The 27,609-nt window shown below is 51.0% G+C and overlaps 3 protein-coding genes across 8 annotated transcripts in view; 1 reads left to right on the top strand and 2 right to left on the bottom strand.

Annotated features, from left to right (window-relative positions):
- Positions 1-48: 48 nt before the first annotated feature.
- On the bottom strand, positions 49-6,580 carry SLC39A5 (solute carrier family 39 member 5). 2 transcript variants are annotated; one of them, XM_024256407.2, is made up of 10 exons: positions 6,297-6,580; positions 4,998-5,181; positions 2,893-3,055; positions 2,552-2,721; positions 2,178-2,318; positions 1,401-1,497; positions 1,150-1,311; positions 885-965; positions 556-746; positions 49-307 (listed from the first exon to the last, which is right to left on the bottom strand). In XM_024256407.2, exons 1-10 carry the CDS (start codon positions 6,578-6,580, stop codon positions 164-166), a joined length of 1,617 nt encoding a protein of 538 aa, XP_024112175.2. In that variant the 3' UTR covers positions 49-163. The 2 variants fall into 2 exon arrangements, with proteins under 2 accessions (XP_024112175.2, XP_054383270.1); XM_054527295.1 differs by lacking the exon at positions 556-746.
- On the bottom strand, positions 6,575-15,869 carry NABP2 (nucleic acid binding protein 2). Of its 5 annotated transcripts, XM_054527298.1 has the most exons (9): positions 13,447-13,900; positions 12,954-13,055; positions 12,374-12,512; positions 12,188-12,259; positions 11,627-11,708; positions 11,468-11,531; positions 7,737-7,829; positions 7,564-7,619; positions 6,575-6,654 (listed from the first exon to the last, which is right to left on the bottom strand). In XM_054527298.1, the coding sequence occupies exons 1-9, from the start codon at positions 13,553-13,555 to the stop codon at positions 6,622-6,624; spliced, it is 750 nt and encodes a 249-aa protein (XP_054383273.1). In that variant the 5' UTR covers positions 13,556-13,900; the 3' UTR covers positions 6,575-6,621. The 5 variants fall into 5 exon arrangements, with proteins under 5 accessions (XP_054383273.1, XP_054383274.1, XP_054383275.1 ...); XM_054527299.2 differs by lacking the exon at positions 13,447-13,900 and adding an exon at positions 15,678-15,869 and having other exon boundaries at positions 7,564-7,829; XM_054527300.2 differs by lacking the exon at positions 13,447-13,900 and adding an exon at positions 15,647-15,858 and having other exon boundaries at positions 7,564-7,829.
- Positions 15,870-15,955: 86 nt separating this feature from the next.
- RNF41 (ring finger protein 41) overlaps positions 15,956-27,609 on the top strand; it is a 29,275-nt gene continuing 17,621 nt past the window's right edge. Inside the window, 2 exon segments of the mRNA NM_001132802.1 lie at positions 15,956-16,117; positions 21,263-21,447. The gene's annotated coding sequence lies outside the window, so the exon portion shown is untranslated.

The following is a 27,609-nucleotide window of genomic DNA, read 5'->3' as shown; positions in this document are numbered from 1 at the left end:
TGGTTTTCTATGCTGTTTTGGTGCAAGTACAACTGTCGTAGTCATGGCTTTGGGATGGGTTCTGTTTATTAAAATCCTATTGCTCCTACTGGCCCTGTGTCCCGCCTCCATTCCTGTGCCTGGGGGGAAGGAAGGGCAACCCAACCCCTTTCCACTGGCCCGGTCAGCCCTCAGTGGTCACGGGCAGTAGCCGCTCCTCCAGCAGGGCTATGGCAAGCATGAGGCCACCCCCCAGCAGCAGCCCCAGCCCCTGCAGGAGCACATGGGGCGTAGGCAGGGGCTCCGGAGGACGAAGCAGGGCTGGTAGCTGAAAGAAAAAGAGGATGTCAGGATTCTGGCCTTGCCCCTGACCTCTGAACACCAGAGGAAGGGTGTCAGAAAGCATCAGCAGCCCCCACCCAAACACCTCAAGTCCCTTGTTTCTCAGACTTTTGCGGGCCTGTGGTCTGACGCCCTTCCAGGAGCTAATGGTAGAGGCGGAGGGACTGCTACCTCCTTCTCCACTCCCGCCTCCCCACTGCCCTTGATTTCTCTGCTCTACCCGACATCTCTCACCATGTCCACAAGGGCCACATAGAGGAAGACCCCAGCAGTGACCCCAAACACCCAGGGAGTGAGGGGGACAGGGCCCAGGCTGAGCCCCACCCCCAGGACTGCACCCCCCAATCCCAGGGCTCCAGACACGAGGCTCAGCAGCAGCAGCCGCCGAAAGGACAGCCCTGACTGGAGCAGCATGGCAAAGTCACCTATTGGAGACAGAGGACAGGATGGGAGGGAGTAAGCTGGGGTGCCCCTCATCCATGCCACCCACCAGCCTCCAAGCTCTACCCCTTGGAGCTATCTCCTTTCTGGAGTCTACCCCACCCTGCTCCTGCCATTCCTACCCAGTTCGTGGGGCAGCTCATGGCAGAAGACCGCTAAGGTGGTACTGAGGCCACTGGAGAAGCCATCAGAGAAGGCAGCACCTGGGGCCAGCAGAGTCGGAAGTTGTCAGTCCAGAAGAAGAGTCTCCTCAGAAGCAGGTTCCTGTGTTCCGTGGTCCTCCCGTCCTCTCCCCATCTTCCTGATGGCCCTCTCCTAGCCCCAGCTGATAACTAGGAGCCCTGGCCTCCCCTCGGACCTGCTTCCCTCCGTTCCCACCCCTCACACCTATGGCCAGCCCATCAGTGAGGTTGTGTAGACCATCTCCCAGGAGGACCATCCATGTGATAGCGCCAGCCTGGTGCCCATGACTGTGGCCTTGGTGCCCAGGAGGGGCCAGGGCTGGTGGGTGCTGGCTGTTCTGCTCCCTCTGGCCCTGAGCCCCTGGCTCTGCGGGAAGAAGCACAGGGCAGTGTTGGTGGCTGCAAGTAAGGACTGTGAGCTTGGAACCTACTCTTCGAATTTTCTCCTCTAGTCACCTGGAGCTGCCTGTAGGGGCTGAAGGGCCATCCCACTGCCATTCTCCGGGTCCAAGTTTCGTGTTTCGAGATTCCTTTGTTTTCGCCTGCAGCATCTCTGAAATAGGAGGGCATCCCTCCTGGTGGAGGAGGCAGCAGAGCCAGGGACTAAGGGGAAGCCAGGCCGCAAGCTGGGAAGATGAACACCTGGTTCCACCTGTGGCACCTGGGATGTTCTTTGGCCTCTACCTTCTTCCCAAGTTGGCACCTCCCCTCTGTTTCTTGTTGACTTGAGCTCAGAATAGGATGCCATTTGGCCAGAAGTCCTGGGTCTGTGCTTAAGGAGCCCCTACCCACTCCCTGTTAGCCAACAGGTCCTGCACACCAGGCAAATGTCAGAGATCCAGGAGCACACACTGCTCCTCATCTCTTGGCTTTTTGGCCCAGTTTTCTTGTTGTTGTTGTTTTTGAGATGAAGTCTCGCTCTGTCACCCGGGCTGGAGTGCAATGGTGCCATCTCGGCTCACTGCAACCTCCACCTCCCAAGTCAGGAGATTCTCCTGCCTCAGCCTCCTGAGTAGCTGAGATTACAGGCACACACCACCACGCCCAGCTAATTTTTGTATTTTTAGTAGAGACAGGGTTTCACCATGTTGTTCAGGCTGGTCTCGAACTCCTGACCTTGTGATCTGCCCGCCTTGGCCTCCCAAAGTGCTGGGATTACAGGCGTGAGCCACTGCCCAATTCTTGACTGGGACTCTGGTCTCAGCAGAAGAAAGAGAAAAGGGTATCACTCACTGGCCTGAGCCCTCGGTGCCGCAAAAGCCCCAGCATGTTCTCCAGCACAAAGAGCAGGAAGAGGCCTCCGAGCACTGACAGCCCCGGGCCCAGGTCCTTCTCTGGTACTCCGCCAGGTCCTGTGTGCAGCCCTTCTTGTGCCTGACAGAGAGAAGGTCAGGGCAGACCCTGGAAGCCCCTATACCCAACAATATCCCCTTGCATGGGTGGTGGCAAGCCTTTGCTCATATGCTGTACTAGAAGGCAGCCGTGGGCTGAAGCCAGGATCCGGGAGTAGGATGTGGAAGCTGATGGAAAGGGGGAGGGGATGTCCTATGGCTGGGGACACCTTAGATCCATGGAGGCCAGGGGTACAAGGAAGGGGCTTCACATACATGCGGTAGCAGGTGTAGCAGTGCATCCCCACAAAGAGTGCCCACGGCCAGGGCCCCCAGGAAGCCCAGCAAGGGCCGCAGTAGACGAGGTCCCAGGAGCCGCAGCAGCCCCAGGGATAGGGGAGAAGGGAGGCTGAGCAACAGGACTGCCAGGGCACTCTGAAGCAGGGCTGGGGAGAATCAGGGGCTGAAGTTAGGGCAGGGCAGGAGGAGGGTCCCACACATAAGGTGGGGCAGAGAGAACACTACAAGGAGAGGCAGGACCCCAGTGAGCCTCCTTCCTTGGCATGGGCCCCACTTCCAGGATTCAGGGTGCCCCCCACCCATTCCTACTTGCTGACCAGATAGTAGATCCCCTGAGGGTGCAGGGGCCGGAGCTCCGATGCAGACGCGGCTGTCGATCTGATAAAGCAGGGCTGGGCACAGCAGAGCAAACTGACGAGGGGTCAGAGGAGCAGCGGGGCTCAAGCCAAAATTGACCAGCAGCTGGGAGCCGTTCAGACACTGGGGAGTTGAGGGTCATACATTGGAGAATCACCAGGAACTATGACTCAGATCTTTAACACCTGGCCAGGTGCAGTGGCTCACACCTATAATCCCAGCCCTTGAGAGGCCCAGGCGGGTGGATCATCTGAGGTCAGGAGTTCGAGACCAACCTGGCCAACATAGTGAAACCCTGTCTCTACTAAAAATACAAAAATTAGCTGGGGATGAGCCGGGTGCGGTGGCTCACGCCTGTAATCCCAGCACTTTGGGAGGCTGAGGTGGATAGATTGCCTGAGCTCAGGAGTTCGAGACCAGCCTGGGCAACATGGTGAAACCCTGTCTCTACTAAAATACAAAAAATTAGCTGGGCATGGTGGCGTGCGCCTGTGATCCCAGCTACTCAGGAGGCTGAGACAGGAGAATCGCTTGAACCCAGGAGGAAGAGGTTGCAGTGAGCAGAGATTGCGCCAGTGTACTCCAGCCTGGGCGACAGAGTGAGACTCCATCTCAAAAAAAAAAAAAAAAAAAATTACCTGGGGATGGTAGTGAACACCTATAATCCCAGCTACTCGGGAGGCTGAGGCAGGAGAATTGCTTTAACCCAGGAGGTGGAGGTTGCAGTGAGCCGAGATCGCGCCATTGCACTCCAGCCTGAGTGACAGAGTCAGACTCTGCCTCAAAAAAAAAAAAAAAAAAAAATGATATTTAACACCTGTCCTTCCATTGCATAGACTCCTGGGTCTCTCCCAGGGTCCCCTTTGCTCCTACTGGCAGGTACCTTGGGGACTGAGGCCAAGGATACTTATAATCAATGTGTATTAATAGTGAATATTCAGTCCAATGCAGGTATTCAATTCTATGCAAACTGGGTGCTAGTGAGCATTGTCATCATTTTCCCTGCAAACTCTGATCATTTCAATCATTTTGTTGATTTGATATATGAAGCTGGTTGGAAAACTAGAGCTCTCCATGCCAGAATCTTAAAAGGGAAAAGACCCTGAAATGCCATCTAACCTCCCTCTCAACAGCCCTGTCGATGTTCATCCAGCCTCACCTTGAATGCTTCCTGCAATGGGCACTCACTGGACTTCCATCAGGGTTAGGCAGCTTTGTCTGCCCTCTGGTATAAGTGGAACATATTCTCTGTCTTTCTGGATGAAGACAGCCATCCGTTCCCTGCAGGTTTCCTCTCCAGGTGACCATCCAGATCCTACCCTGGGCTGCTTCTCTAGATTCTCTGCTTTGCCATCTATTCCCCTAAACTGAGTCTTGGAGCTCTGGATATAGGCTCACCTGCTCTGATCCCAGAGGGAACATAGTTCACTATTGAAATAACATCCCCTAAGACCACAATGGGATATATTTTTTTATTTTTTAATTATTTTTATTTTTATTTTTGAGACAGAGTCTCGCTCTGTTACCCAGGCTGGAGTGCAGTGGTGCGATCTCGGCTTACTGCAATCTCTGCCTCCTGGGTTCAAGTGATTCTCCTGCCTCAGCCTTCTGAGTAAGTGGGATTACAGGCATGTGCCACCACACCCAGCTATTTTTTTTTTTTTTTTGAGACAGAGTTTCCCTCTTGTTGCCCAGGCTGGAGTGCAAATGGCGCCATCTCGGCTCACTGCAAACTCTGCCTCCCGGGTTCAAGCGATTTTCTCACCTCAGCCTCCCGAGTAGCTAGGATTACACACACCCGTTACCACATCCGGCTAATTTTTGTATTTTTTAGTAGAGATGGGGTTTCACCATGTTGGCCAGGCTGGTCTCGAACTCCTGACCTTAGGTGATCCACCCACCTCGGCCTCCCAAAGTGTTGGGATTACAGGCGTGAGCCACCATGCCTGGCCCACATTGGGATTTAAAAACAAAACAAAACAAAAACAAAAAACTACTGATTATTTAAACATTTCAGGCCATCTAATCCCATGGCTCCTTCCCCTCTAGAGACCATCAGACTCACATCCTCATTCAGGTGGTCAGCCAATGAGTGGTCCAGCAGCAGAAGCCTGTGAAAGAGGTCCAGGCCCGAGGGGGCTGGCCCACGGGGTAGGTGAGGGGCCTTTGACTCTTCCAGGTCACCCCACCCTGAGGGACCCAGAGGCATCCCTGCCCAGACATCCACACTCAGCTCAGGGTTCTGTGGCCTGGAATGGATGAGACAGCAAGTCAGCCTCCCTTGTGTTCTCTATCAACCCGCTTTGAGAGGCTCCCAGGGATTTTAGGGGGAATGGGGGGACTAGCCACTGACTGGAGATCCTGGGACCCAGAAACCATTGAACGTCATTCTTAGGAAGATCTGTGAGTTCTCCATTTTCTGCAACTGGGGGGGACAGAAAAAAGGGAGGACAATCAAAAAGGCTACGAATGGCTGGGCACGGTGGCTCATGCCTGTAATCCCAGCACTTTGGGAGGCTGAGGTGGGTGGATCACCTGAGGTTGGAAGTTCGAGACCAGCCTGACCAATATGGTGAAACCCCGTCTCTACTAAAATTACAAAAATTAGCCAGTCGTGGTGGTGTGTGCCTGTAATCCCAGCTACTCAGGAGGCTGAGGCAGGAGAATCGCTTGAACCTGGGAGGCAGAGGTTACAGTGAGCCAAGATCACACCACTGTACTCCAGCCTGGGCCACAGAGCGAGACTCCGTCTCAAAAAAAAAAAAAAAAGAAAAAGAAAAAAGAAAGGGCTATGAATTTGGAGCCAAATCAGCCCAGAGACACTGAACAGTGATACTAAGAGCAAGAAATTTAAGGGCTTAGAGATTTGGAGGAGAGAATTAGAAGGCGATGGAGGGCTAGGGTGGTAGTTCACATCTATAGTCCCAGCCCTTTGGGAAGCTGAGGCAGGCAGATCGCTGAGCTGAGCCCAGGAGTTTGAGACCAGCCTGGGCAACACGGCGAAACCTTTGTCTCTGTAAAAAATTTTAAAAATTAGCCGGGTGTGGTGGTGTGTGCCTGTGGTCCCAGCTGCTCAGGAGGCTGAGGTGGGAGGATGGCTTCAGCCTGGGAAGCAGAGGTTGCAGCGAGCCATGAATGTGTCACAGCACTTTAGTCTGGGTGACAAAGTGAGACCCCCAGTCTCAAGAAAAGAGAGAGAAGGCAATAGAAGCATGAGAGGTTTTGAAGAGATACCAAGGAGCTGGGTTCTGAAGAATTTGTAACTCCAGGGATCTCGTGAGGAAGCCAGAACGAGGCAACTGGGGGCAAGCACTGAGAGGACCTGGGGGATGTGGCCCTGTGGAGTGGAGGAACGGGTCAGTACCTGTGCGTGGAATTGTCTGCAGCTGGGGGTGCAGCCCGTCCAGTCAGAGGCCCATGCTGTCCCAGGCGAAGTCCCTGAACTCGGCCTAGCCCCAGGCTGTGGAGAAGCCGCGCCAAGCCCCCTGCAGTCAGCGTCCCATTCTCTCCGTACAGGCCAAACAGCTGGGCCAGGTAATGGTTCTGCTCCTGCTCAGCAGGGCCCAGGTTGGGGACTGAGCCCCCTACCCAGCCCAAGACGACCCACACACAGAAGCCGGCCAGCAGATGACTCACTGGGGACCCCATCACTGGTGAGGGGAATGGCTTAGGGGCTGAGGTTCTGGCTTCTATTCTCCCCGAAACATCCTGAGGACTGTGCCCTGGAAGAATGAGGAATGGGCTAGAGCTGCTGCTCTGCTCTCCAGCTCAGGTCCATGGGGGAGCCAGAGCTCCTTGTACCTGCTCCCCACCGAGTCCAGCAGCAGCCCCTACTGCAGCCTTCTTTCTCCCTTCACACTGCCTCCTGCGGGAGCAGCCTCTTGTTTGCCAGTTCCTGGAGCACCTCCCTGATTCGGAGCTCTCCTCATAATTCATCCAGAGCTGACCGTCCATTCCTTGTCCCCTAAACCCTACCCCTCAACTTTGCCCCACCTCTTTATCCCCCCTCAATCCCCAGGGCCTCACCCCTACTGGCAACATGAGAGCTGTCACCTCAGGTCCCCTATTAGGCCTTGCTGTGGACGTTAAGCAGTTCCTGAGTCAGGGAGAGGGGAATCCAGGCTTAGCCTCCAGGTGTCCAGGTGGATCGGAGGCCACGTCACATAGAAGGCTGAGATGGACACGCACCCCCTCCTAGCCCACCTGCCTTGGGGCGGGGTCAGGGGTGGGGCCAGTGTGTGAAGGCTCACATAAGAGAGGAGTTAATGGTTCACTGGTCTCTGGGGTGGGGGTCAAAGGTCAGTCTCTGCTGGGCCCCTGAGTAGGGAGGGGCCACCCTCTGCCCTGGGAAAGCCACATGGCTAAGGAGGACCTGGGCCTAGTCTTTTTCCTCTTAAATAATTCACCCCATCCTTAACACAGTTAGTACCATTTTAGCCCTTTCCCGCATGTACTTCCACCCCACCTACCTTACAGTCTAGCACTAAACTTCATCTCCAACCCCCATCCCCATATTCCTTGGGAAGACTGGACCCAGGTGTCCCTAACCTGGGGAGGAGGGGGGAAAAGGCAGATCAGTGGCAAGCCCACATGCATGCATGGGAAATAAACTGTTCTTAGTAATTTCTCACCCCAAGAAGAGAAAGAGCCAGAGCTCTAGAGATCGATGACCAAGAAAGGGGAAGACCTGCGGGGGGAGAGGAAACAAGGATCTGGGCTCTCCTCTGATGTCTGACCTGGCCTAAAATCAGGCAAGCAAAGGCTGATCGGGGTGACTGGTCCAGGGGGTTGAGGTTGGCATTACCTGATAGCAGGAGACAAGGACACCCAGAGGAAGGGGGACACAGCCTTCTTGGTTCCAGCTGGGGGGGCAGGCACACAGGCGGGCAAGGGTCACCTGCAGGGAGGGGGTAGGGGAGGGACACTACCTTAAAGGGGCAGGTCTGCTTTGCCTGGGCCTCCTTACCTGTAACCTATCTTTCTTCCACCTTCTAGGGACACCCCACCTTCCCAAATGCCTAGTTGCTAACCTCTTCCTTTTCCCACAAAAAGCAAAGGAGTCCAACACAGAGTAGAGTGGTAACATTTATTAAGAAGGAGAGACTTCAGTTAGACTCCCATGTCTCACACAGAAGAAACAGATGGTAACTGCCATTTCTTTCTTTTTTTTTTTTTTTTTTTTTTGAGATGGAGTTTCGCTCTTATTGCCCAGGCTGGAGTGCAATGGTGCAATTTCGGCTCACCTCAACCTCCGCCTCCCGGGTTCAAGAGATTCTCCTGCCTCAGCCTCCTAAGTAGCTGGGATTACAGGCATACGGCCACCATGCCTGGCTAATTCTGTATTTTTAGTAGAGACAGGGTTTCTCCATGTTGGTCAGGCTGGTCTTGAACTCCCGACCTCAGGTGATCCGCCCACCTCGGCCTCCCAAAGTGCTGGGTTACAGGCGTGAGCCACTGCGCCCAGCCGGTAACTGCCATTTCTAAAGAGGAAAGAGAGCAGGTAGAGGGTCCTGACTCCCAGGGGACAGGTAGTTCAGCTGGACAATGAGGGAGTATGAGATTAGGGTGGATAAGGACACTGCTCACCACCCTCCACTGAAGTTCAGTGGCTAAAATACTGCTACACCAGCCAGCCAGTGGAAGGCTATCTTGCTCTCCAGGAGACACTTGGGATGTGGTTGGTGGCAGGAAGAAAGAGTGTCATGCTATCTCTTGCTGCTCCTCCGGGTTTCTTTGCCGTTACTAACAGGGTTGCTGGAAGGGCCAGGCGGGCCTGCAGGTGTGTGGTTGGGCTGGCTTCGAGTGATTCGGGTGCTGGGTGGGTGGGAGGGAGTATGAGGGGGATGTGGGCCACCACCAGGACCTGGTGGGGCACTCAGTCCATTCCCATTCTGGTTCTCAGAGGCTAATTATGGGAGGAGAAGAAACAAAGGAATTAGTTAACACAGGAGAGGGGTCCATCCCAAGGGCTGCCTCCATGCCCCAAAGAGTGGCACAGTCTTCACCATGCACAACTGCATCTTAATGCCAACTGGACCAAATGCAAAAGACTGTGGGCTGCGAGTATGAATGGAACTCCAGAGAAGACTCACATGATCATTTAGGAAGTTGCTACATGAACCTCGGTACGGTATTTTTCTCTTGTAGTTATCTCACTATTATTGGGAATCAGACCTAGAATTAGCTGTTTAGTTCTAGGCTCAGGGACCTCTGACAAAAATGCCCCTTTACTGGGCCAGGAGCGGTGGCTCACACCTGTAATCTCAGTACTGTGGGAGGCTGACGCGGGTGGATCACGAGGTCAGGCATTCGAGACCAGCCTGGCCAACATAGTGAAACCCCGTCTCTACTAAAAATACAAAAAAATTAGCTGGGTGTGGTGGCAGGCGCCTGTAATCCCAGCTACTCAGGAGGCTGAGGTAGGAAAGTCGCCTAAACCTAGGAGGCTGAGGTAGGAAAGTCGCCTAAACCTGGGAGGCGGAGGTTGCAGTGAGCCGAGATTGCACCATTGCACTCTAGCCCGGGCGACAGTGCGAGACTCCTTCTCAATTAAAAAAAAAAAAGGCCCCTTTACCAAAAGTGATTATAAAACTGGAGAAGCATGGCAAGGGGAAGGGCCTGAAGTCTCTGCATTAAAATATGAGGCACTTAAAAAAAAAGGTGTGTATGCGTGTACCATAATGATAATGTTCATTTTAGAAAATATAGATAAGCATCAGTGAAAAGATTAATTTTTTTTTTTTTTGAGACGGAGTTTCACTCTTGTTGCCCAGGCTGGAGTGCAATGGAGCGATCCCAGCTCACTACAACATCCGCCTCCCAGGTTCAAGCAATTCTCCTGCCTCAGCCTCCTGAGTAGCTTGGATTACAGGCATGAGCCACCACGCCCGGCTAATTTTGTATTTGTAGTAGAGATGGAGTTTCTCTGTGTTGGTCAGGCTGGTCTTGAACTCTCAGCCTCAGGTGATCCACCCACCTTGGCCTCCCAAAGTGCTGGGATTACAGGCGTGAGCCACTTCGCCTGGCTAGTGAAAAGATTATTACATATAATCTTACCCACCAAAGATAATAACAAGTCACATTTTTGTGTATATAAATATTTATCTTTTAATTTTTACTGTTTTAGAGATGAGGTCTCACTTTGTCACTCAGGCTGGAGTGTAGTGGTGTGATCATAGCTCACTGCAGCCTCAAACTCCTTGCTCAAGCAATGCTCCTGCCTCAGCCTCCCAAGTAGCTAGAATGATGGGTGTGCACCACTGCGTCTGGCTTATATTTTCAATGTTTGAAGCCAGGTGCGTGGGATGATTTGTTTCAGCTCTCATAACTCTGGACATACCACTGTCATTGAACTTAACCATGGCATATTATAATCATTATCTCTCTCCTGTATAAACCACAAGCCCCTAAAGGCAGGTAGTGTGTTTTATTCCGTGGCAAATAGTAGGTGCTCTAGAAACATTTGTTATATGAAGGCAGAGGTTTGCTTCTTGCACACAGTAGGGACTATGAACCCTAAATGGCATGGAAGTTATAGCCTAGCGGTTCTTTTTTTTTTTTTTTTTTTTTTTTTTGAGAAAGAGTCTCACTGTCGCGAAGGCTGGAGTGCAGTGGCATGATCTCAGCTCACTGCAACCTCCGCTTCCCAGGTTCAAGCCATTCTTCTGCCTCGGCCTTCCAAGTAGCTGGGATTACAGGCTCCTGCCACCACATCTAGCTAATTTTTATATTTTTAATAGAGATGGGGTTTCGTCACGTTGGCCATGGCTGGTCTTGAACTCCTGACCTCAGGTGGTCTGCTGGCCTTGGCCTCCCAAAGTGCTGAGATTACAGGCGTGAGCCACTGCGCCTGGTCAGCCTAGTTCTTAAACCATATCTCTACTGAACCCTGCTGCTCCACTGGACTCCACTGGACTAAGATATCTGCAGCCCATGGCTGGGTGCGGTGGCTCACGCCTATAATCCCAGCACTTTGGGAGGCCGAGGCGGGCAGATCACCTGAGGTCAGGAGTTCAAAACCAGCCTGGCCAACATGGTGAAACCCCATCTCTACAAAAATATAAAAACTAGCCAGGCATGATGGCGGATGCCTGTAATCCCAGCTACTCAGGAGGCAGAGGCAGGAGAATTGCTTAAACCCGGGAGGCAGAGGTTGAAGTGAGCCGAGGTCACGCCATTGTACTCCAGCCTGGGTGACAGAGACTCCATCTCAAAAAAAAAAAAAAAAAATTAGCTGGACATGGTGGCAGGTGCCTGTAATCCTAGTTACTTGGGAGGCTGAGGCAGGAGAATCACTTGAACCTGGGAGGCGGAGGTTGCAGTGAGCCGAGATCATGCCATTGCACTCCAGCCTGGTTGACAAGAGCAAGACTTCATCTCAAAAAAAAAAAAAAAAGAGGGGTCTGGGAGAATTGCCTGAAGGAGGATACACTGAGAAAAGAGAGATTTGGAAAAGGAATGAGGGAAATGCATCTTTCTAGGCTGAGGAGAGTGGGAGAGCTAGGAGGACCAGTGGATGGAAGGGAACAGATTTACCTGGAGAGGCAGCAGGGGGTCCAGTGGTAGGCTGGGAAGCTGAAGGGTTGCTGTCGTTCTGCACCTGAAGGCACAGATTACATATTCAGATCCTGCTCCCTCCCATGCTTCTTGTCTTGATCTGCCCTCCTTTCCCACCATTGTGGCCACAGGACTCACCGCCTTGTTGGGTGCCTGCTGGGTGCTGTACTCTGGGTTTGGCTCACTGAAGTTAGGAACCTCAGAATAAACCATACAGAATCTGCAAGGGGAGAAAGTAGCTAAAGCCTTGGATTCATCCTCTGGGCCACTGCTGGAGGCCTCAGAAAAGTCCAGATAGGTTGGGTGTGGTCACTCACACCTGTAATCCTAGCACTTTGGGAGGCAGAAGCGGGAGGATCACTTCAGCCCAGGAGGTTGGGACCAGCCTGGGCAACATGGCGAAACCCCATCCCTATAAAAAATACAAAAAAATTAGCTGGGTGTGGTGAAGCACGCCTGTAGTCTCAGCTACTTGGGAGGCTGATGTGGGAGGATCACCTGACCCCGGGAGGTCAAGGCTACAGTGAGCCGAGATCATGCCACTATACTCCAGCCTGAGTGACAGAGACTGTTTCTCAAAACAAACAAACAAACAGAAAAAGTCCAGAAATGAGGCTTGGACTGCACACCCTATGCTGCCTCCTTGCAAACCCCTTTGCCCTGGTGCTGCTTCATCCCAATCCCCAAGACAGCACTTACTCTCCAATCTTCTGCAGATCACCCCCACGGCCAGTATATAGTGTCAGACAACCTTTGAAAACTGAAGCGTACCTATGGGAGGCAAAAAAAGCAAAATTCAGAGTACTCAGAAGTGTTATAGGGACTGTTAACCCCACTCTTGATTGTTGTTGCCTTTGGAAGGCCAGAAGTCACCAGGTGGCTTACCCTTTGGTGAGCCGGATAATGTCCCCAGGCTGGATCAGATTGCCGACATCATCCCAGACAGAGATATTGATGCTGCCTGTTTTGTCCGCCACTTTGCAGGTCCGAACCTCATGCCCGTCCTTTGTCTTGGTCACTCGGCCTGAACGGAACAGATACATCGAGGTGGGAGGATGGTCAAATAAATGGGGTGGTAGCTGTCAGAAGCATGAGATGTGGATATTGGTGGAATGAGGGAAAAGGTGTACAAACAGGGGAAAGCCCAAATCCCTGGGGCATAAGGGGTTGGGATTGTGGAAGGGGTGGTGGAGGGTGGAGGTGGGAGTTCAGGGGCCAGCACCATGGAGAGGGCCCTGAGTGGAAAGAGGGCCGCGTGTCATAGGAGGTCTAGATCTGACAAGAGTTCTATCTACCCTATACCTGACTGCAACTTTCTGTCCCAGGGTCGAAGAGAGAGATTGGGAGTGAGGAGTGTCTTGCAGCTTGCCTTGCCATCCCCATAGCAAGTTAAGAACGCAGACAGCGTTCTTCCCCTCCTGCCCCCCACCCCCATCCCGCGAACTCGCCACCCCAGTATAGACACCTGTCTCCAGCACAATGAAGATAAGGTTCAGATTCTTGAGCCCAGGCTTGATATCCTTCACAAAGGTCTCCGTCGTCATGCTGCCCAAGCCTCGGCACCCCACTGAATGGGGAACAGAGGATGAAGGCTCAATGCTTGGATCCTTTGCCCCCATGCTCCACTTCCCAAGGCCTACCTACCCCATTAGGCTGGGGTCAGGCAGCCTCAACCCCTCTAACCCTTCTAAAAGATTAAAAAAGAACATCCCCGGGGCCTCCAACTTCAGGATCAGAATTTGGGGGTCTCTGGACAGGCTGCTTTGGGGCTGGAAGGCCCCCTGCCGGGATGCTCTTTTAGTCTCAAGCCGTGAAGTGGCGGAGCCGACGTAGACAGGGGTAGGGAACCCGGTGCACAGCCAGGGAGTAGAATCTTACTGGCCAGACCTTCCCGAACCCTCATCCCGACAACCCGGGACTCGGTCCATCCCCTCCCCTACCCGCAGCCCACCACCCACCCAGCCAGCCGGCCGGCAGGACTGTGCACGCCGCTGAGCAGCCCGCAGGGGGAGCCACAGGCTCCGCTGTCGCCGGATGCTGCCCGGTGGAACGCGGGAGTGCGGACATTCCCGGAAGTTTCCCCCGGCTGGCCTCCTCCGGCCAATCAGCACCGCCCGGGCGCGCCCTACGTCCCGCCGCCTGCCCTGCCCAGCCAATCGGGATCAGAGACTCGTGCGCCGCGAAGGGGGCGAATTTCAGGTATTAAAGGAACCTTGGAGATAGTTGGCTCTGCAGGGGGAAAAATCCACCACGAGAAGACGCACAGGGCCCCCAATTTTCCTTAACTTGGCTAGGGAGAATGCACTTAGGTTCTAAGACGTTTCTTTCCAAACAGTGACACAATGGTAAAAGGAGCAAGGGCTTCGGAATCTGGAGGACAAAAGTTTGAATCCTGGCTCAATGCTTCATTCTTTTCTCGACTATTTAAACATACGTAATTCCAATTGCGCTAGGCGCGGAGGCTCACGCCTGTAATCCCAGCACGTAGGGAGGCATAGGCTGGAGGATAGCATGAGTCCAGGAGTTCCAGACCTGCCTGGGCAATATAACGAGACCCCATTCTCCACAAAAAGGGAAAAAAAGACAAAAAATATGTAATTCTATCTTACGAGAAAACAGAAGTGATATTTTAAAAAGTGCCTTGCACACAGTAGGCACACACGGTTTCCTCCCTTTTTATTGCTCTAACCCTTATCTTTGTTCCTGATTTGGGGTTCTCATCTTTAAATGCACTACCCAGCAAGCTGGGAAAGTGTCTGGGAAAGGTCTCTGGGAAAAGTGGCATTTACACCAGAGACAAAAGGCAGGCTCACTCTTCTTGGAAGAAATGGAACCTGCGACAAAGAGAAACATCTGTTAGTCCGCCTTTTTTTTTTTTTTTTTTTTTTTTTTTTTTTTTTTTTTTAAACAGGGTCTCGCTGTGTAACCCAGGCTGGAGTGTAGTGGTGCAATCTTGGCTTACTGCAACCTCCCACCACAGCCTCCCTAGTAGCTGGCACTACCATCCTCGGCTAATTTCTGTATTTTTTTTGTAGAGACAGAGTTTCGCCATGTTTCCCAGGCTGGTCTGGGGACTCCTGACCTCAAGCGATCCGCCCACCTCGTCCTCCCAAAGTGCTAGGATTACAGGCGTGAGCCGCTGCACCTGGCCATACTACTCTTCCCCGCCCCGCCCCACCGCCCCACCCCGGCAAAGGAGTCTTGCTCTGTCGCCCAGGTTGGAGTGCAGTGGCGCGATCTCGGCTCACTGCAATGCAACCTCTGCCTCCTGGGTTCAAGCGATTCTCCTGTCTCAGCCTCCCAAGTAGCTGGGATTACAGGCGCCCGCCACCACGCCCGGCTACTTTTTTTGTATTTTAGTAGAGACGGGGTTTCACCATGTTGGCCAGTCTGGTCTCAAACTCCTGACCTCGTGATCCACCCGCCTCGGCCTCCTAAAGTGTTGGGATTAAAGGCGTGAACCACCGCGCCCGGCCATACTACTCTTACCTTACTTATCTCAGAGTCCCGCTAGAGGACAGCAGAAAGGAGGCCTGAAACTTTAGTTCCTTTTGGGACCTGTCAAATTGTCCACAAAAGGTAGCTAGCTCTGTATTGTTGTGTATAAACAAATTACATAAAGATTACGTGTGTGTGTGTATTAATAATGTGCATTAGCATTTGCTTAGCCAATGTTCACAATAAATGCCATACTATTTAATACCAGATTAGTCTAGGAAGTCATGTAATTGTAATGCCTTGGTTTGCTTAATTAATCCCTTATCTGCTCACGGAGCTCTTTAGGCTCCACATTGACTTCCCTTGGATCCCAGGTTCTCTACCGCCCACATCCCCAACACCACGGTGTTGTAAGCTAAGGAAATCAAACCCCAACTCAGGAAGAGGGAAATTTTTTCTCCCTTCCTTCCTCTTAGGTGTTTCAGGGAACTCCACAAGTGTTAGGGAAGCCATCGTGGATACGGCAGGAGAGCGCCTGGGAGAGGCAGACAACTCGTTGAGCACTCCGCGGCCGCCTTGTTAACTGCAATATCCATTCCCATGACAGGAGTCAAGGGGTTACGAAGCTCTGGGATGCTGACCAGGGCTCTGGAAAAGGGAGAGGGGCCGGACCCGCAGCAGGTCACGCTGCAGGCCTGCCTCTCCGCAATGATCTCGTACCAATCTGCGTCAGCTCTAAGACACAAGTCACCTGCACCCCTCCAAAGCGAAGCGTAGCCGGCCAGGCCCACACGTTTTTGCCGGGAAGAACATAGAGTTCTCCCTCCCAAATGGCTATATAGTCCTGGCTGGGACTATATAGACTGTAGACTAGACTTCCTGTCTACAGTGGAGGCCTGGCCAGCCTTCCTCCCTCCTCGTAGGCCGCTCGTGGCTGCTGGTGTAGGGGCTGAATTAAACAAAGAGGCGGGGTTTGGTGACGAGCTTCCGCCGGGTTGCGTAGCAGCGGTGGGCGGGGCAAAGGATCCGTCTGAGACGGCGACGAGTGGTCGGAGTCTTCTTTCCCCTCCTTCCCCTTTCCCTTCCCTTCCCGGGAGAGGCTGGGACCCAGCACCGGGGCAGTACTGTGGCCGCTGCGGCCTCAGCTCCGACTGGGTCAGGTTGCGGAGACTCCAGGCCGCTTCCAGGGCGGTGCGTACTGCGCCTGCGCGATCTTCCACCTAAAAGAGGGTGTGGGAGGGGAGGAGGTGATGTCCCAGGGGTATTGGGGCGGGGGGTTGAAATACTGGGGTTCAGGAGGAGGGATGGTGGTAGAGATAAAAATGTGAGAAGGGAGCAGCACTGGCGAGGAGTCGGGAGGTGAGAAGGGGGCTCTGGAGATTGGGTTGTTGGGGAAGGTCCATTGGAATAGGGGAGCTTTGAGAAGTGCGGGAGGGGGCCGGGGCTAGCTGGAGGACCGGCACCTGCAGACCTGGGGGAACAGCGTCATGTTTAAATGGGCAATGATTGACGGGCCAGAAGGGGAGGAAGGGAGCATTCCGGGGGCCAGCCTGGGCAGGGGCGGTGGAACCTGAACCCCCGCCCTCGAAGCGCCATAGCTTGGCTCCTCTCCCATGCCTTGTCTTTGGCAGCCTTGTCCTCTCATTCCTTCCCCGCTCCTCACCCCCTCCCAGCCCTCCATGAAGGAATCTCACATTCTTCACATCCCTGCGCTTGGTTTGCAGCCTGGCTCTCTGGCGGGGTTCACACACCACACACTGGAAGGCCTTCCCTAACTCAGGACTTTGGGAAATTGGGGAGTGGGGAGGAGGGGGCCAGAGGAAGAGCAGAAAGCCAGGAGGGGTGAAGGCGTTTTGCTTGAGGGATTGACAGACTGCTTCCCCATTCAGAAACTTCATTTCACCTAACAGCAAGTGGGGCTGTTACTGAGGCCACTGTTCTTGGGGACTGGCCGGTGATAGTGTTATCCCTTTCTATACAGGGGTTTTAGAGTCTGACAATAGGGCAAGAGCCTATAGTGTTGTTGGCTGATAGTTTTGCCCCAAATAAGAATGTAGTGGACTAGTAGGGAATGTGAGTGATGCGCAATGTTAAGCCGACCGACCTGTGGCTAGGCCTGCCTTCTAGTAAAAAGAAGTAACAAGCTTCTTTCAAGCGTTTCCTCTCCGACTCTCAGTACTCTAAATTTATTTTGCATTCTTTTTTTTTTTTTTTTTTTTTTTTGAAACGGAGTCTCACTCTGTCGCCCAGGCTGGAGTGCAGTGGCACAATCTCGGCTCACTGCAACCTCCTTCTTCTGGGTTCAAGCGATTCTCCTGCCTCAGCCTCTTAAATGGCTGGGATTACAGGCACCTGCCACCATGCCTGGCTACTTTTTTGTATTTTTAGTTGAGATAGGTTTTCACCATGTTGGCCAGGCTGGTCTCAAACTTCTGACCTCAGCCGGGCGCGGTGGCTCACGCCTGTAATCCTAGCACTTTGGGAGGCTGAGGTGGGCAGATTGCCTGAGCTCAAGAGTTCGAGACCAGCCTGGGCAACACAGTGAAACCCCGTCTCTACTAAAAATATAAAAAATTAGCCGAGCATGGCTGCATGCACCTGTAGTCCCAGCTACTTGGGAAGCTGAGGCAGGAGAATTGCTTGAACCTGGTAGGCAGAGGTTGCAGTGAGCTGAGATTCCACCACTGAACTCCAGCCTGGGCAACAGAGCGAGACTCTGTCACCCCATACCCCCCTAAAAAAAAAAAAAAAACCCTGACCTCAGGTGATTGGTCCACCTCGGCCTCCCAAAGTGCTAGGATTACAGGCATGAGCCACTGCACCCAGCCTTATTTTGTATTCTGTTACTACAAATAATCTTACATGAGGATAACAGTATTCAGTATCCTTTCATATTTATTTATTTATTTATTTTTGAGACAGGGTCTCACTGTGTCACCTATGTCACCCAGGCCGGAGTGCAGTGCTGTGAACTCTGCTCACTGCAACCTCTGCCTCCTCGGCTCAGTTGATCTTCCCCTTTCAGCCTCCTCAGTAGCCGGGACTACAGGCACTCACGCCATCGTGCCCGGCTAATTTTTGTATTTTTTGTAGAGACAAGGTTTCACTATGTTGCCCAGGCTGGTCTCAAACTCTTGGACTCAGGTGATCCACCCACTTCGGCCTCCCAAAGTGCTGGGATTACGGATGTGAGCCACTGCGTCCAGCCTCCTTTCATATTTATTATTTCATTTGATTTGCAGATAATATATATAAGGGGTGTGCGTGCGTGTGTGTGTGTATATATATATGTGTATACACACACACATATATACACCTTATATTATGCTGGGCGCAGTGGCTCATGCCTGTAATCCCAGCACTTTGGGAGGCCAAAGGTGGTGGATCACATGAGGCCAGTTTGAGACCAGCCTGGCCAACATGTTGAAACCCCGTCTCTACTAAAATATAAAAATTGGCTGGGTGCGGTGGCTCACGCCTGTAATCCCAGCACTTTGGGAGGCCGAGGCAGGCAGATCACGAGGTCAGGAGATCGAGAACATCCTGGCTAACGCGGTGAAACCCCGTCTCTACTAAAAATACAAAAAAAATTAGCTGCGTGTCCTGGCGGGCGCCTGTAGTCCCCAGCTACTTGGGAGGCTGGAGCAGGAGAATGGCGTGAACCTGGGAGGCGGAGCTTGCAGTGAGCCGAGATCGCGCCACTGCACTCCAGCCTGGGCGACAGAGCCAGACTCCGTCTCAAAAAAAAATAAAAAATAATAAATAATAAATAAATAAAAATTAGCCTGGCATGGTGACACATGCCTGTGATCCCAGCTACTCAGGAGGCTGAGGCAGGAGAATTGTTTGAACCTGGGAGGTGGAGGTTGGAGTGAGCCAAGGAGATCGCCTCACTGCACTCCATCCTGAGCGACAGAGCAAGACTCCATCTCAAAAAAAAAAAAAAAAAAGAAAAAATATGCCAAGCATGGTGGCTCATGCCTATAATCCCAGCAGTTTGGGAGGCCGAGGCAGGCGGATCACAAGGTCAGGAGATTGAGACCATCCTGACCAACATGGTGAAACCCCGTCTCTACTAAAAATACAAAAATTAGCTCAGCATGGTGGCACATGCCTGTAGTCCCAGCTACTTGGGAGGATGAGGCAGGAGAATCGCTTGAACCCAGGAGGCAGAGGTTGCAGTGAGCCAAGATCGTGCCACTGTACTCCAGCCTGGCGACAGAGCAACACTTTGTCGCAAAAAAAAATAGCATATATATATTATATATATACCTTATATCAATATGTAAGGCAGGTATCATTTTCCCTACTTGACAGTTGAAGAAACAGAAAAACTACAGCAGGGTTACTTGACTTGTTTAAATGTGTAGATTTGGGGGTGGGCACAGTGGCTGGTGCCTGTAATCCCAGCACTTTGGGAGGCTGAGGTGGGAGGATTGCTGGAGCCTGCCCAGGAGTTCAAGACCAGCCTGGGCAACATGGCAAAACCCTGTCTCTACCAAAAACACAAAAATTAGCCAGGCATGGTGGTGTGTGCCTGTGGTCCCAGCTATTTGGGAGACTGAGGTGGGAGGATTGCTGGAGCCTGGGAAGGCAAGGCTGTAGTGAGCTATGATCATGCAACTGTACTCCAGCCTGGGCAATAGAGCAAGACCCTGTCTCAAAAAATAATAATAATAATTTATGTGGGCCAGGCGCGGTGGCCCACACTTGTAATCCCAGCATTTTGGGAGGCTGAGGCAGGTGGATCACCTGAGGTCAGGAGTTCGAGACCAGCCTGGCTAACATGGTGAAACCCCATCTCTACTAAAAATACAAAAATTAGCCGGGCATGGTGGTGGATGCCTGTAATCCCAGCTACTCTGGAGGCTGAGGTAGCAGAATCACTTGAACTCGGGAGGCCGAGGCTGTAGTGAGCCAAGATTGCGCCATTGCACTCCAGCCTAGGTGACAGAGCAAGACTCTATCTCAAAATAATAATAATAATTTATGTGAAAGCACTTTGGAAACATCAAAGCAGCATCCCCAGCCTTTTTGTGGAAGATAGTTTTTCCACAGACAGTGGGCGAGGGGATGGTTTTGGGAAGGAACTCCACCACTTCAGATCATCAGGCGTTAGATTCTCATAGGGAGTGGGCAACCTAGATCCCTCGCATGGGCAGTTCACAATAGGGTTCGTGCTCCAATGAGAATCAAATGCCGCTGCTGATCTGACAGGAGATGGAGCTCAGGCCTTAATGCTCACTTGTTTCCTGCTCACCTCCTGCTGTACGACCTGGTTCCTAATAGGCCACAGTCTGGTACTTGTCCATCTGGGGATTTGGAGACCTCTGCCTTAAAGCATCATCCTGTACACATAATGTATTATGGATCTATGCATTTTGCTTTTTTTTTTTTTGAGTCAGAGTCTTGCTCTGTTGCCTAGGCTGGAGTGCAGTGGCATGATCTCGGCTCACTGCAACCTCCACCTCCTGGGTTCAAGCAATTCTTCCTGCCTCAGCCTCCTGAGTAGCTGGGATTACAGGCACCCGCCACCATGCCCGGCTAATTTTTATATTTTTAGTAGAGATGGGGTTTCACCATGTTGGCCAGGCTCATCTCCAACTCCTGACCTCAGGTAATCCACCCGCCTCAGCCTCCCAAAGTGCTGGGATCACAGGCGTGAGCCATTGCACCCAGCTGGATCTATGCATTTTGTAGTCACAGATTTGGAATCATTATTACTGGTAGTTATATGCACTGAATAAAAGAATCTTAAATCTCCAACAAATCCTCTTCTCTAGTTTTCCTCTTGTCCTTTTCTTTTTTTTGAGACGGAGTCTCGCTGTGTCACCCAGGGTGGAGTGCGATGGCGCCATCTTGGCTCACTGCAAGCTGCAGCTCCCAGGTTCACGCCATTCTCCTGCCTCAGCCTCCCAAGTAGCTGGGACTACAGGCGTCCGCCACCTCGCCTGGCTAATTTTTTGTATTTTTAGTAGAGACGGGGTTTCACCGTGTTAGCCAGGATGGTCTTGATCACCTGACCTTGTGATCCACCCGCCTCGGCCTCCCTAAGAGCTGGGATTACAGGCGTGAGCCACCGTGCCCGACCTCTCTTGTCCTTTTCTTTCCCCCTCCCAGCTATGTTCAAATCTACTGGACCCTGTGTGTGTGCTTCCTTAGCTGGTGAGCTCCCTCCTTAGAAGGTAGTCTTATTTGCCTAGCACTGAAAACTGTAGTGCTTAATGGAGTTGTCTCATCCTCCCCAACCAACTGCCAGATCCATCTGTCCAGTCTCCTTGCCAAGTGGAGGTAGTTCTCCTGACTCTCCTTTCTCTTGCTTGTTCCTATTACTAGAGTACTCCTGATTGTGACATCACATTCATCCCCTGGGCGATGGAGCTTGTCACTGGGAAGGAAGACTCAGTCGGAGAATAGCCAACAAGATGGGTTACTGGGAGAATCTCTTCAGTGGCACTGAGTGGAGGCATCAGGGGGTTGGAGCCTTGTGAACAGGGAACCTGCCCCCCAACACTTGGAAGGTAAAGAGCTTTGATTCAGAGTCCCATTCCAGGCCTCAACCCTCTTCTCTGTCACTCGGGATTCCTTCTGCCCTTGAAAGCCCAGTTCTTAAAACTTCTTTCTGCAGAAAGCTTTCTGTGATTAATCCGTACCATTTGTTCTTTTTTGTATATTTACAACTTACATAAATTATTAACTTTTACTTGTTAATAATTTGCTTAATACGTTTATGTGTTTTTATGTGTTTTTTTTCCTATGTACTCATTGGGCTCAAGCCTACACCTTAGTTTGAGGACAAGGATTATGTGTTTCTTCTTTTTTTTTTTTTGAGACAGAGTCTTGCTCTGTCGCCTAGGCTGGAGTGCAGTGGCATGATCTCAGCTCACTGCAATCTTCACCTCCTGGGTTCAAGCAATTCTCCTGCCTCACCCTCCCAAGTAGCTGGGATTACAGCTAATTTTTGTGTTTTTGGTAGAGATGGGGTTTCACCATGTTGGTCAGGCTGGTCTCGAACTCCTGACCTCAGGTGATCTGACTGCCTTGGCCTCCCAAAGTGCTGGGATTACAGGCGTAAGCCACTGCGCCTGGCCGTGTATTTCTTCTTTATGTCTCTACTGACAAGGAGATTATGTATTTAGGATGATGAAGTTTGGGGTAACCACACAAATAGTGCTTGGAGCTGGTGACCAGGTCATTGCTGGCCTTTGATGCCTGGCAGGCCTCTGTTTAGACATTAGATGAGTTCTTGAAGAATTCTGTCGTTCTGGATTCTTTTGTAAATTGAATAAATTAAAACTAAAGAGGCCTAACTTTAAAATCCCCATGTGGTTAATCCAGTATGATCCACGGCATTCTGGAATTAGACAGAACCTTAGAACCACTCATCTCGCAAGTGAGGAAACTGAGTTCCGAAGAGGGGAAGTGATTTCAGTCTAAGGGTTCTATTGCTTAAGTAAAAAAGATCACTTCCCTTCACTTAAAAAGTCAAGAGCTGCCTGGAGACAGCAAGGTCAGTTAGCGTTAAAGCCAGGATACCTTTTATAACATAATTACCCATTAATTTATCTTTCTTTTTCCTTTTTTTTTGAGATGGAGTTTCGCTCTGTCGCCAGGCTGGAGTGCAGTGGTGCAATCATGGCTCACTGCAGTTTCCACCTCCTGAGTTCAAGCGATTCTCCTGCCTCAGCCTCCCGAGTAGCTGGGACTATAGGCACGTGCCATCACACCCAGCTAATTTCTTGTATTTTTATTAGAGACGGGGTTTCACCATGTTGGCCAGGATGGTCTCGATCTCTTGATCTCATGATCCACCTACCTCAACCTCCCAAAGTGCTGGGATTACAGGTGTGAGCCACCACGCCGGGCCTATTTTTGTTTTATATGCTCAATCTCAGAACCTTAGAATCATAGAACTTATAGAGCACCTTAGAACTTATGTAGCCCAGGATGCTTCATTTCACATAGGGAACCGAGACCCAGAGAGGCTAAATAAGTTGTCCAAGGTCATTCATTTGGTTAGTGATAAAGCTAGAACTAGGACTCGGGTTTCTGGATTCCTAACACAGTTGTTTTTTTTTTTTTTTTTTTTTTTTTTTTTTCCAGAACTATTTATTGGGAGACAGGGAGATACGATGAAATGTTTTAGGGACACCTGTGAGATCCTTTGCCAGCTAATTTTTTTTTACCATATTGAAGTTTCCAGGAGTCATCTGTTTCCTTAGATCAGGGCAGGTTATGGGGCCCTTTCCCTATGTGTTTAATTGTAGTGATCAGAGCTGGAGAATCCTCAGACATCTGCACCTTTGTTGTATTCAGGGCATAGAGGAGAGAGAATGGTAGATGGGAGACTGCATACTTATACCTGACTTTTGCCCTTATGTTTTTGCCACAAAATTGGTGGCAGAATGCCCAGTTACCCAAAATGTAAATCATGGGTTAGAATGACTTCTCTAATGGTTCTCTAAGCATGTGTGCATGAATGAATGTGCATGGTTTCATCTATGCTTATGGGTTAAAGAAATCCTGAATAAGTGAAGATAAATGTCCTTCAGGAAAAATGTGAATTCCTAGCTTTCTCTAGTGGGAGACCAGAGAAAACAACCACAACAGTAAGTTAAAAGGGCATAGAAAGGAGTCTGATAAGGCTCTTGTATTCCTTCATAAAAATTATTCTATTATAATGCTGACCGGGAATAGAGAGATATCCCAGTATAACACTGAGGAGGTAAAGTAGCATAGTTACCTGTTTTGGATTTGGCCTGTGGAATAGGAGACTGGGAATGCAGTTTTCATTTTGGGTTTAGTATGGTCAGATAAGGGAGGTTGGCAGAACTCTTGTAAGGCCTCAAGGGACACTTCAGTGCTACTTCAGTTCAGCTCCCCAGGTTTAAGTAAAACCTTCTAAGGCCTTTTGCTTTCCTACACCCAAAGAGAATATCCAGGAAACTGCTTCCAGTGGCTGTGGTCACTGGCTATGACTCTTGAGGTCCCTGTGGTTTCAGTTTTACTAAGGGCTTCTGCCCCAGGGCAGTGAGCAGCTGAATTCTTTTGAGGCATCCCCCCTGGAATGATAACCTTTCCCTATGACAACCCATGGCAGTGTTAAGAGTCCCAGAGATTAGAAGGAATAGTCAAGTAAACCTAACCTGACAGATTTAGATTGTCTGCCTGGTGGCAGTGCAAGGCAGCCTAGTCTAGAGCTAACTTCCAAGGTTGCATATAACCATGTCAACACTGGTTTCCTGGCTGAGCACGGTGGCTCACGCCTGTAATCCCAGCACTTTGGGAGCCCGAGGCGGGTGGATCACGAGGTCAGGAGATCGAGACCATTCTGGCTAACACGGTGAAATCCCATCTCTACTGAAAATATTAAAAAAAATTAGCCAGGCGTAGTGGCGGGTGCCTGTAGTCCTAGCTACTTGGGAGGCTGAGGCAGGAGAATGGCATGAACCTGGGAGGTGGAGCTTGCAGTGAGTGGAGATCGCACCACTGCACTCCAACCTGGGTGACAAAGCGAGACTCCACCTCAAAAAAAAAAAAAAAAAAAAAACACTAGTTTCCCGTAGATGACAAATAGGAAATACCCTAACCAGATTAGAAATCTAAATTTCCCCTTAATTCTTAAGGCCAAATCCCTGAAAGAGTACAGTTATAGAAAGGTGAATAAAGCAGAACCTCCAGAAAGATAAAGAGGGGTTTAGATTTAGGAATAACATTGCTTAGCATCTCTGCAGTTTTGTAAATGCTGACTTTATGGTGGGAACCTTACAGCTCCTAATTTGGCTGGCAGGTTCCCATACCCTGTGGCCATCTCTGTACCAACTCAGGCAAGTTCTTTGCTGTTTATTCTGGGGGACATGGGATCTCCTGAAATCCCATTAGGAAAAATTTTAAGAATTTGTGTTCCTCCTCAAGACAATATTATTAGCATTGCTTTAAAATGAAAAGATGGCTGGACACAGTAGCTCACATATGTAATCCTAGTACTTTTGGGAGGCTGAGGTAGGAGGATTGCTTGAGCCCAGTAATTCAAGACCAGCCTGGGCAACGTGGCGAGACCCCATTTCTATTTAAAAAAAAAAAAAATACACCAGCTGGTATGGTGGCGCACACCTGTAGTCCCAGCTGCTCAAGAAGCTGAGGTGGGAGGGTCGTTTGAGCCTCGGAGATTGAGGCGGCAGTGAGCCGTGATTGTGCCACTGCACTCCAGCCTGGGTGACAGCATGAGATCCTGTCTTTAAAAGAAAAAAAAAAGAAAGAAAGAAAAAATATACGATTAAGCACAGTACAAGCTCTAGGCTTATTTTCTTATTTTCTTTTTTTTTTGTTTTTGAGATGGAATCTCGTTCTGTTGCCCAGGCTGGAGTGCCGTGTTGCGATCTCTGCTCACTGCAAGCTCCGCCTCCCGGGTTCACGCCATTCTCCTGCCTCAGCCTCCTGAGTAGCTGGGACTACAGGCGCCCACCACCATGCCCGGCTAATTTTTTGTATTTTTAGTAGAGACGAGGTTTCACCGTGTTAGCCAGGATGATCTCCATCTCCTGACCTTGTGATCCTCCCACCTCAGCCTCCCAAAGTGCTGGGATTACAGGCGTGAGCCACCGTGCTCGGCCGGCTCTAGGCCTATTTTCTTTTCTTTTCTTGAGACAGAGTCTCTCTCTGTCACCCAGGCTGGAGTACAGTGGCGTGATCTCGGCTCACTGCAACCTCTGCCTCCTGGGTTCACGCCATTCTCCTGCCTCAGCCTCTCGAGTAGCTGGGACTACAGGCGCCCGCCACCATGCCTGGCTAATTTTTTGTATTTTTAGTAGAGACACGGTTTCACTGTGTTTGCCAGGATGGTCTCTTTCTCCTGACCTCATGATCCGCCCGCCTTGGCCTCCCAAAGTGCTGGGATTACAGGCGTGAGCCACCGCGCCCAGCCTCTAGGCCTATTTTCTACATTACCTCATAGCAACAAGGAGAAGAGTTTAATTTTTTGTTTTGTTTTTGAGACAGAGTCTCACTCTATCACCGAGGCTGGAGTGTAATGGTGCAATCTCGACTCACTGCATTCTCTGCCTCCTGGGTTCAAGCAATTCTCCTGCTTTAGCCTCCAGAGTAGTGGGGATTACAGGTGCCCGCCACCATGCCTGGCTAATTTTTGTATTTTTAGTAGAGATGGGGTTTCACCATGTTGGCCAGGCTGGTCTTGAACACCTGACCTCAAGTGATCTGCCCGCCTCGGCCTCCCAAAGTGCTAGGATTACAGGCATGAGCCACCGGGCCTGGCCTAGATTAATGTTATTTTAATTGTTGCTCCTTATTCCAAGGATAACTGTTTTATTTGCAGAGACAGGGTCTCACTATGTCACCCAGCCTGGAGGGCAGTGGCACCAGCATGGCTCACTGAAGCCTCAACCTCCTGCATTCAAGCAATCCTCCCACCCAAGAGTTCCAGACCAGCCTGTGCAACATAGTGAAACCTTGTCTCTACTAAATGTAAAAAATTAGCTGGGTGTGGTTGGCAGCACCTGTGGGCCTAGCGACTCAGGAGACTGAGTCAGGAGAATTGCTTGAGCCTCCAAGGTCAAGACTGCAGTGAGCTGTGATGGTACCACTGCATTCCAGCCAGGGTGACAGAGTGAGACCCTGTCTCAAAAAAAAAAAATTAAATCTTGTGGAAATATATGACCTAGATTGAAAGTATAATCTCCGCATCTAGATTTTTTTATTTTTGAGACGGAGTTTCGCTCTTGTTACCCAAACTGGAGTGCAATGGCAAGATCTCGGCTCACTGCAACCTCCACCTCCCGAGTTCAAGCAATTCTCCCGCCTTAGCCTCCCAAGTAGCTGAGATTACAGGCATGCGCCACCATGCCCAGCTAATTTTTTATATTTAGTGGAGACGGGGTTTCACCATGTTGGTCAGACCGGTCTCGAACTCCTGACCTCAGGTGATCCACCCACCTTGGCCTCCCAAAGTGCTGGGATTACAGGCATGCACCACCTCACTCAGCCTGCATCTAGGTTTTTTTTTTGAGACGGAGTTTTGTTCTTGTGGCCCAGGCTGGAGTGCAGTGGCGCTATCTCGGCTCACCACAACCTCTGCCTCCCAGGTTCAAGCGATTCTTCTGCCTCAGCCTCTCGAGTAGCTTGGATTATAGGCATGTGCCACCACACCTGGCTAATTTTGTATTTTTTTAGTAGAGATGGGGTTTCTCCATGTTGGTCAGGCTGGTCTTGAACTCCCGACCTCAGGTGATCTGCCCCCCTCGGCCTCCCAAAGTGCTAGGATTACAGGCATGAGCCACCACGTCTGGCCCTAGAATTTTTTTTTTTTTTTTTTTTTTTTTTTGAGATGGAGTCTCGTTCTGTTGCCCAGGCTGGAGTGGAGTGGTGCAATCTCGGCTCACCGCAACCTCTGCCTCCCGAGTTCAAGCAGTTCTCCTGCCTCAGCCTCCCGAGTAGCTGGGACTACAGGCGCATGCCACCGTGCGCAGCTAATTTTTTTTTTTTTTAGTAGAGATGGGTTTTCACTATGTTGGCCAGGCTGGTCTCGAACTCTTGACTTTGTGATCCACCCACCTCAGCCTCCCAAAGTGCTGGTATTTCAGGCATGAGCCACCGCACCTGGCCCTAGATTTTTTTTTTTTTGGAGATGAAGTCTCACTCTTGTCCCCCAGGCTGGAGTGCAATGGCAG

This window comes from Pongo abelii, chromosome 10, assembly GCF_028885655.2.
Source record: "Pongo abelii isolate AG06213 chromosome 10, NHGRI_mPonAbe1-v2.0_pri, whole genome shotgun sequence".
In the NCBI taxonomy this organism is placed as follows: domain Eukaryota; kingdom Metazoa; phylum Chordata; class Mammalia; order Primates; family Hominidae; genus Pongo; species Pongo abelii.
The sequence above is the reverse complement of the archived record's forward strand: the minus strand, read 5'-3'. Positions and strand labels throughout refer to the sequence as shown.